The sequence below is a fragment of the Pecten maximus genome, chromosome 3 (assembly GCF_902652985.1).
Source record: "Pecten maximus chromosome 3, xPecMax1.1, whole genome shotgun sequence".
In the NCBI taxonomy this organism is placed as follows: Eukaryota; Metazoa; Mollusca; class Bivalvia; order Pectinida; family Pectinidae; genus Pecten; species Pecten maximus.
In genome coordinates this window covers 33,324,623-33,335,239 of record NC_047017.1, presented here as the reverse complement: position 1 = coordinate 33,335,239, position 10,617 = coordinate 33,324,623, and the positions used below count along the sequence as shown (strand labels likewise).

Sequence of the window (10,617 nt, the reverse complement as noted above, 5' to 3'; positions counted from 1 at the left end):
AAACTAGTGTTATCACGTGTGACCAATTGGTGGCCAAACTAGTGTTGTCACGTGTGACCAATTGGTCCCCAAACTAGTGTTATCACGTGTGACCATTTAGTCCCCAAACTAGTGTTATCACGTGTGACCATTTAGTCCCCAAACTAGTGTTATCATGTGTGACCAATTGGTCGCCCAAACTAGTGTAATCATGTGTGACCAATTGGTCGCCAAACTAGTGTTATCACGTGTGACCATTTAGTCCCCAAACTAGTGTAATCATGTGTGACCAATTGGTCGCCAAACTAGTGTTATCACGCGTGACCAATTGGTCGCTAAACTAGTGTAATCATGTGTGACCAATTGGTCGCCAAACTAGTGTTATCATGTGTGACCAATTGGTGGCCAAACTAGTGTTATCACGCGTGACCAATTGGTCGCTAAACTAGTGTTATCACGTGTGACCATTTAGTCCCCAAACTAGTGTTATCACGTGTGACCATTTAGTCCCCAAACTAGTGTAATCATGTGTGACCAATTGGTCGCCAAACTAGTGTAATCACGTGTGACCATTTAGTCCCCAAACTAGTGTAATCATGTGTGACCAATTGGTCGCCAAACTAGTGTTATCACGTGTGACCAATTGGTCGCCAAACTAGTGTAATCATGTGTGACCAATTGGTCCCCAAACTAGTGTTATCACGTGTGACCATTTAGTCCCCAAACTAGTGTAATCATGTGTGACCAATTGGTCGCCAAACTAGTGTAATCATGTGTGACCAATTGGTCCCCAAACTAGTGTTATCACGTGTGACCATTTAGTCCCCAAACTAGTGTAATCATGTGTGACCAATTGGTCCCCAAACTAGTGCTATCATGTGTGACCAATTGGTCTATCGTGTGTGACCATTTTGTCGCCAAACTAAAACTAGTGTAATCATGTGTGACCATTTGAACAAAAATGATAAAGAAATCATTACAAACCGATTGGTGTGATTTTTTTTTATCAACTTTGTGCTGAGTAGAATAAGTAGGAAATATTGTTTAGGAATCGGAGCGCAATTCATGTGTTACTCAAAACATACATAACATTACCTCTTTTTGTTTGAGTCTTTCATAATTTTATGGAAGTTCAAGCTTAATAATGTTCAGAAGATTACGTTGCTATGTTGTCCATTGTCCACCGTATGATACGCATATTTTCTTCGAACTTAACATAAGTTATCCTCGCGTGTTAACAATCCTATCAAAATAAAATTTGGTCTAACTTAACTCTCTGTCTCTGTCTCTCTCTGTCTCTGTCTCTCTCTGTCTCTGTCTCTCTCTGTCGCTGTCTCTCTGTCGGTCTCTGTCTCTGTCTAATGTCATATCTTTTTTAATATATCATATAATGATATATATCTAGATATGTATATAAAAGTCGTATAAAGAAAAGTACATGTTATATAAGATTTATTCTATATAAATATAGTAGAAATAGAATCCAAGATATTTCATTCATTATATAACATACATATATCTTCTACATTATATAAATTGTATATCTTATATAATTCTTGTAAAATTTAGTTTGATAGTGCAATGAAGGGTGATGTTCCACCAAATACGTAAGTGATATCACTTATAATTGCGTGAAATGATTTCAGTCCTAGATTTTCTATACAATCAACATATAGCCGATATTGATCGTGTAGGTATTTTCAGGACATTACTCTCTGCCCAAGTAACAAGGGGAGATAACCTATGTAAACTTCCGGTACATAGTTCATAAACATGGAGATATATCTCTGTAATCAGGTTTGAGGTTAATCCCACCAGGAGGATGAGCTTGAAAGGGATTCTTTTCGTAATATTACTAGGGTACAGCAGTACCCTAGGAGCCATCTTTTTTATCGGACCTTTGATACCCCTGGTCTATTTCCAACCTGCTCTGGGAAGACGATTATTGGACCAGATGATTTGGTTGTGGCAGGTTTACGCCGTGGTAAATATATTACACATGTATTCATGTTGTTGTGGCAACTATTGTCCGAATGTCAACCTTGAAAAGCGATTAGATGCTTAACTGAACACTGGACATCTAATATGTGCATTGTGCATTGTTACGGCAGTAGCGGATCACTTTATTTACATACAATCGCTGCACACGATTTTACGTTTTATGTTTTTGTCGGGTAATTACCTGATTTACCTGATCTTCGGTCTGTATAAGCATTCGCTTCTAGACCACCTTTATTCTTCAAACTTGATTATGTTGTGGATCGCGCATGAATATCCACAACATACATTGTATATGTCCAGAAAGCAAATTTCATTACATTTCTTGTGATATATATATATGTTAAAGAGGCTTGCCCGCAGAGAGATCAGAAAAATTGGCTAATAGAAAAAGATTTTTTACACATGACAGATTGTTGGAATTGTTGAGTTTTTCATTTTATTTTCCTTATAAAACGCTGAAAAGTGATATTAAAACCTCATTTTTTAAATATTATTTATTTAATCGCAACCCGCAATAAGTCCCCGCTATAAAGTGGAGTCTAATTTGATTGACACATCAAAGAAACAAGCACGTGCACAGTGCCCCACAGTGATAACTTCAAAGGCAGCGACGATTTACAAAGAAGATTTGCCGTTATATTCCATACATTTCCCTCTCAGATTGAGTTTTAAAACGTCTTTTAAATACATATTCTGTAATTGTTTTCAAGAAATAAAGTCGGAAAGCCTCTAATTTTATCACATAGAAACGTGTACTGAAGTTTATTTAGTGATTGGAGATGTGCCGTTTACCGGTCCGTCTGCGGGTAAGCCTCTTTAAAGCCACATACTCCCAAACAACCTAAAATTTGAGTTGCGCACATGTATTAATGGCAATCCCAGATGCTCATTCATGCTCTCCTAACATTAAAAGACCACTGGCCTGGACGCTTGACGGGGGGAGTTCTTGAGACATCAATGTATAAAAATAACTTGCCACATTTATATTTATCACGAGATTTATCACGGAGCCGAGAACGAGGCTATAAGAACGTGCACTGCACATAAACTACACACATGGCCGTTGTTTACATATCGAGCATACATGAACTTTGCCTAATAATGCTTTCATTTAAACATATTAACGGAATATTGCGTAATAACTGAACAAAATAAACAAACATAGTTTACATTTAAATTCTTCATTTTAAAATGTATCAATATGCATACAACAAAACATTGATAAAAAATTTAGATCAGTGAAGTTGACAATGTTCAAAAGCTAACCAGCAATCCAATAAACGTCCTGCAAAATTGGAATTAGAGTCTATTCCCTTTTCTTCTCTCGCTAATATATTTTCCAACAAATCATCTCCTTTCCTAAGGAAATACCCGGGTTTTGCAGTTCCACTCACTTTTGTGTCTTTTTTGGCAGAATCTGTCTGCGTTTTCGTAGGTCCACGCTTTCGGCATTCCGCAATTTTGTATGGAATATACCACAATTTTGTATGGAATATACCACAATTTTGTATGGACTGTAAAACCTGCCGTTACATTGTGGGACTTATTTTCAGAGAAATTGGTCCGGCAGCCACAGTTATTATTTTTGGGAATTCCCTGTATTCTTTCACAAATACAAATTTTCTTTTGGTTTCTGATTCACGATAATCTGTTAGGTATGTATCAAGTCCGAAAACTGTAAAAAGCTAAAAATGTAAACATTGATATATGTTTCCTCGGGAGTATGTGGCTTTAAAGGTTAAATACATATCAGTTGCAACTCATTTGAACTTGATAACTTGTGTGCGATCCACAAAATTTGCCCAAGGGGTTTGGCAGATCTGTTAATATATGTACATTAAAGCCTACCTATGATTTATATGGATTGCACATGTACATACTGTACACACTATACTACAATGTTCTGCCATGGCATGGGATAGCTAAGATTTTTGTAGATTATATTTTTCTGTCCAGTTTTTTTTCTTTGTCCAATGATCATGAACACTCATGATCAACAGACTAAGTTTTAAAATGCAAAGTTAGATATTCATCAGATCTGATATACGAGTAATTAAACACCAACGTCATTAGATTTATTTTTATACTTCATACATTTATTATAAGTAATTCTAAATTACTGATACTTATGAGAGACTGAATGCATATTTGTTCACATTGTATAAATAAATAGCATGATCTTATTAGAGATGAAATGTATTAATTCTGTTTGTTGGTGATCATGTTTCAGGCTGTGGTTGAAAAAGTCTGTGGTGTAAATATTGTCATCACAGGAAAACCAATGCCAGAGCATGAAAGTGGACTAATTTTAATGAATCACAGAACACGATTTGATTGGCTGTTTATGATGTCTTATCAGCTACGTTGCGGTTCCCTCAGACATTTTAAAATCAGCCTTAAGAAAAGTCTAAAGAATGTTCCAGGCCCAGGTAACTACATCATAGATCTTGATTATATAGTGATAATTAACTTATTATAAGTCAGTGGACTATGTACCCAATAGATTCTTTTCTTATCTTGATGGTACCGGTGTATGAAGAAAATTTAAACCTGATGAGTGAATTCTTGAGTCTTACCAGAGATTATGTTGATGGTTGAATATCTAAAAATCTCAACTGGATGTATGAGAATTCTTTTTGTACGGAATGAATTTGACCTACTTTCAAGGTCACAGGGGTCAAATTTCTTAATATCTTCATGTTCTTCTCAATAACCAAGAGGCCCAGGGTCATGATATTGGAGTAGCATGCCGAGATGAAGGACTAATAATAAACATGTTTGTTCAAATGGATGACGTCTGTGTGTCTATCAGCAGAGCTTTTCCAGGACACAACTTAACCGTTAAATTTATCTCTATCAAACATACATGTAGCTAACATGTCAGGCTAGTGCCCTAGGTGAGCCTTTTACTATTGGCTTAATTTTATTTTTGATATATTCTTTGTTACCATTAATTGAAATGTATAAAGATACATATCGTGCTATATCTGGAACCTTTAGTCAAATTCGGGATTTTCACTTACATTGTAATGAGCATAAATACATCAAGCCTATTTGTGTTAAGAAATGTTTACTGTAAAAATATTTGTTCCATATGGTGTATGGCCTATGTTATGTTTCAGGTTGGGCTATGCAGAGTGCTGGTTATATATTCTTACACAGAAAATGGGAAATTGATCAGAGAATCATGACTAGATGTATATCATACTTCCACAAGGTCAAACACAAGCCACAGGTATGTACAGAGATTATAGATTATATTGTGTCTGTCCAGGTTACTGATTACTTGTTTATGTGTTACCAGGTGTTACCATGACCTGTTTACCTGTCCAGGTGTTACTATGAATTTTTTTACCTGTCCAGATGTTACTTTGACTGGTTTACCTGTCCAGGTGTTACTATGAATTTTTTTACCTGTCCAGATGTTACTATGAATTTTTTTACCTGTCCAGATGTTACTTTGACTTGTTTACCTGTCCAGATGTAACTATGACTTATTCACCTGTCCAGGTGTTACTATGACTTGTTTACCTGTCCAGGTGTTACTTTGACTTGTTTACCTGTCCAGATGTTAGTTTGACTTGTTTACCTGTCCAGGAGTTACTATGACTTGTTTACCTTTCCAGGTGTTACTATGACATGTTTACCTGTCCAGTGGTTACGATGACTTGTTTATCTGTCCAGGAGTTATAATTACTAAAGACTTGTTTACCTGTCCAGATGCTACTAAGACTTGTTTACCTGTCAAGGTGTTACTAAAGACTTGTTTACCTGTCCAGGTGTTACTAAGACTTGTTTCCTGTCCAGATGTTAGTTTGACTTGTTTACCTGTCCAGGTGTTACTAAGACTTGTTAACCTGTCCATGAGTTACTAAGACTTGTTTACCTGTCCAGGTGTTACTAAGACCTGTTTACCTGTGGAGGTGTAACTGTGACTTGTTCACCTGTCCAGATGTTACTTTGACCTGTTTACCCGTGGAGGTGTTACTATGACTTGTTTACCTGTCCAGGTGTTACTTTGACTTGTTTACCTGTCCAGATGTTACTTTGACTTGTTTACCTGTCCAGGTGTTACTAAGACTTGTTTACCTGTCCAGGTGTTACTTTGACCTGTTTACATGTGGAGGTGTTACTATGACTTGTTCACCTGTCCAGATGTTACTATGACTTGTTTATCCGTGGAGGTATTACTATGACTTGTTTACCTGTCCAGGTGTTACTTTGACTTGTTTACCTGTCCATATGTTACTAAGACTTGTTTACCTGTCCAGGTGTTACTAAAGACTTGTTTACCTGTCCAGGTGTTACTAAGACTTGTTTACCTGTCCAGGTGTTACTAAGACCTGTTTACCTGTGGAGGTGTAACTATGACTTGTTCACCGGTCCAGTGGTTACTATGACTTGTTTACCCGTGGAGGTGTTACTATGACTTGTTTACCTGTCCAGGTGTTACTATGACTTGTTTACCTGTCCAGGTGTTACTTTGACTTGTTTACCTGTCCATATGTTACTAAGACTTGTTTACCTGTCCAGGTGTTACTAAAGACTTGTTTACCTGTCCAGGTGTTACAAAGACTTGTTTACCTGTCCAGATGTTACTAAGACTTGTTTACCTGTCCAGGTATTACTATGACTTGTTTATCTGTCCAGGTGTTACTAAGACTTGTTTACCTGTCCAGATGTTACTAAGACTTGTTTATCTGTCCAGGTGTTACTAAGACCTGTTTACCTGTGGAGGTTTAACTATGACTTGTTTACCTGTCCAGGTGTTACTAAGACTTGTTTACCTGTCCAGGTGTTACTAAGACTTGTTTACCTGTCCAGATGTTACTAAGACTTGTTTACCTGTCCAGGTGTTACTAAGACCTGTTTACCCGTGGAGGTGTTACTATTATATGTTATCTTGTCCAGGTGTTACTGAAGTCTACAGTGCATTTATCAGTTATTTACCTGTTAACACCTGTTTATTTGTACAGGTGTTGCTGTTATTTACCTGTTTACACCTGTTTATTTGTACAGGTGTTGCTGTTTCCTGAGGGTACTGACCTGACAGCTAACACCATGAAGAGGAGTGACAAGTATGCCAAAGACAATGACTTGGAGAAGTACCATTATGTTCTCCATCCACGTACCACAGGCTTTGTCTTTCTTGTAGAGAAAATGAGAGAATGTAAGTTTTATTTCTGACCACATCAATATGTAGTTATATATTGCAATTGTTATTCAAACACTGTTACAATGATGAAATGCATGTTGTTTATTATAGATATTTTATTTTTCTCCAGTTTCACCTTTATTCCTAGGTAGTATTGATTTTGAATCACCAGACACTTTTCTTGTAATGCTGAATTCAAATCATAAGTACATTGTCATCAAACAGTGTGTATGGTAAATAATAATGTTTGATTGTATCTTGTAGATGAAATAAAAAATATACAGTATACATCGTATCATAGCTGTACTCTATCTCCTACATTTGTTGTAGATAGGCAACTTTATATATAACACTGTACATATTGTAGCACAGGAGCTTGACATGTTCCGATGACCAATAATGAAACATTAACCCTAGGGTCCGACTCCTAGATCACTTCTTATTGACGAGGGCAATAATAAGTGATATAGGGGGTGGACCCTGTGATTAATTATGTAGTAATATAACCATTTTTAGTTCACCTGCAGTAAGGACAAGTGAGCTGATGCTGTGGTGCGGCATCCGTAATCTGTCCATACATCTGGCTGTCCGGTGTCAACTTTTTCTTTAAACAACTTCTTCTCAATAACCATGAGACACAGAGACTTGATATTGGTCCTGTGTCATGTTAGGGTGAAGGGCTACCAACTTTGTTCAAATGCATGACCTTGACCTACATTCAAGGTTACATGGGTCAAATAGACTAAAATCTTTAAACAACTTCTTTTCGATAACCAAGAGGCTCAGAGACCTGAAACATTTTATCATGTAGCATGCTGGGATGAAGGGCAACCAAGTCTGTTCAAATGCATGACCTTGCCTACTCTGTTACTAGAGCTTAGTATCTACATTAATGACATAGATCAACTGCAAAGTTGCTCTGAAGCAGGTGAGGGATACAGGCCCATTGGGTCTCTTGTTTTTTTGTAGATATTGACAAAACCGTAAATTTGTAGTTGTACTGTACCCCCTTACTTTTGTTGTAGATAACCTACTGGACTCCGTATTAGATGTAGATGTTGGATACCCTAAATACATCCCACAGGGAGAGGAGGATATCCTCAAGGGTAACTTTCCATCTGAGGTCCATTTCAATGTTAAACTATACAGTGATGTTGATGTGCCACTCGACAAGGACGGCATAGACAAATGGTGCCGCGACCGATGGGAGCAGAAGGAACAGAAACTGAAGGATTATTACCTTGGAGACCGACAATTCCCCGGGCCCCCTGTCGATCCTGCTATGCAACAGAGAGAAGATTATGTACAGCATCTGTTTACATTCTCACTTGTATTCTGGAACATTTTCCAAGTAGCTGCCACAATCTTTTTAATTTATGCCCCTGTAGTAAGGTGGTATACCCTTCTGTGTGGCTTAGGTTTTGTTTTAGTCAGTAAGTATGGTGGAATGGGTAAATTTCTCGCAAGTACTGTCACTCAAGTGGAACCGTAGTCTAGGATCATACTATCGTACCTCGTAGGGTCACTTTGTTCTTAGTAGATCTAAGGTTATACCCATTGGGGTGAGACAGTTCTTGGTAGGTCTAAGGTTATTTCCATTGGGGTGAGACAGGGAATTTAACCTGAGGGGAAAAAAAATTCTTCATTTAACAAACCAGAGACTTGTTAAATGTTTGGCAAATTTATAATCTTACTCCAAGGGTGGAGATTCCTTTGTCTCATCCTCAAGAGGATGAATGATGATTTTTCTCTGGCCTTGGTTGCCCTTTTATGTATGCTATGGTGACGTTACACCAGTACTTAAGATATTATTGGCCTGACAATGGCATTATTGTGGTGACATCATACACTTGTTCTAATTAAGGAATCCCCAAGTTTAAACCATAGGGTGAGATCATGAAATCATTACAGTGAGGATACACCTGTCCAGGGTTAGAAATCATTAGTGTGGATACACCTGTCCAGGGTAAGAAATCATTAGTGTGGATACACCTGTCCAGGGTTAGAAATCATTACAGTGAGGATACACCTGTCCAGGGTTAGAAATCATTAGTGTGGATACACCTGTCCAGGGTTAGAAATCATTAGTGTGGATACACCTGTCCAGGGTAAGAAATCATTAGTGTGGATACACCTGTCCAGGGTAAGAAATCATTACAGTAATGATACACCTGTCCAGGGTTAGAAATCATTACAGTAATGATACACCTGTCCAGGGTTAGAAATCATTACAGTAATGATACACCTGTCCAGGGTAAGAAATCATTAGTGTGGATACACCTGTCCAGGGTTAGAAATCATTACAGTGAGGATACACCTGTCCAGGGTTAGAAATCATTAGTGTGGATACACCTGTCCAGGGTTAGAAATCATTACAGTAATGATACACCTGTCCAGGGTTAGAAATCATTACAGTGAGGATACTCCTGTCCAGGGTTAGAAATCATTAGTGTGGATACACCTGTCCAGGGTAAGAAATCATTACAGTAATGATACACCTGTCCAGGGTTAGAAATCATTAGTGTGGATACACCTGTCCAGGGTAAGAAATCATTAGTGTGGATACAACTGTCCAGGGTAAGAAATCATTACAGTAATGATACACCTGTCCAGGGTAAGAAATCATTACAGTAATGATACACCTGTCCAGGGTTAGAAATTATTAGTGTGGATACACCTGTCCAGGGTTAGAAATCATTACAGTGAGGATACACCTGTCCAGGGTAAGAAATCATTAGTGTGGATACACCTGTCCAGTGTTAGAAATCATTACAGTAATGATACACCTGTCCAGGGTTAGAAATCATTACAGTGAGGATACACCTGTCCAGGGTAAGAAATCATTAGTGTGGATACACCTGTCCAGGGTTAGAAATCATTACAGTGAGGATACACCTGTCCAGGGTTAGAAATCATTAGTGTGGATACACCTGTCCAGGGTAAGAAATCATTACAGTAATGATACACCTGTCCAGGGTAAGAAATCATTATAGTGAGGATACACCTGTCCAGGGTTAGAAATGATTAGAGTGAGGATACACCTGTCCAGGGTTAGAAATGATTAGAGTGAGGATACACCTGTCCAGAGTTAGAAATCATTACAGTAATGATACACCTGTCCGGGGTAAGAAATCATTATAGTGAGGATACACCTGTCCAGGGTTAGAAATGATTAGAGTGAGGATACACCTGTCCAGAGTTAGAAATCATTACAGTAATGATACACCTGTCCAGGGTTAGAAATCATTTCAGTAATGATACATCTGTCCAGGGTTAGAAATCATTACAGTAATAATACACCTGTCCAGGGTTAGAAATGATTAGAGTGAGGATACACCTGTCCAGGGTTAGAAATCATTACAGTAATGATACACCTGTCCAGGGTTAGAAATCATTACAGTAATGATACACCTGTCCAGGGTTAGAAATGATTAGAGTAATGATACACCTGTCCAGGGTTAGAAATGATTAGAGTAATGATA

At 37.8% G+C, this 10,617-nt stretch overlaps 1 protein-coding gene across 1 annotated transcript; it reads left to right on the top strand.

The window, feature by feature from the left end:
• Window positions 1-1,724: 1,724 nt before the first annotated feature.
• Window positions 1,725-9,257, top strand: LOC117323953 (lysocardiolipin acyltransferase 1-like). Its single transcript, XM_033879497.1, has 5 exons — window positions 1,725-1,963; window positions 4,211-4,409; window positions 5,103-5,215; window positions 7,000-7,150; window positions 8,161-9,257. Exons 1-5 carry the CDS (start codon window positions 1,802-1,804, stop codon window positions 8,625-8,627), a joined length of 1,092 nt encoding a protein of 363 aa, XP_033735388.1. The 5' UTR covers window positions 1,725-1,801; the 3' UTR covers window positions 8,628-9,257.
• The last annotated feature ends 1,360 nt before the right edge of the window (window positions 9,258-10,617 follow it).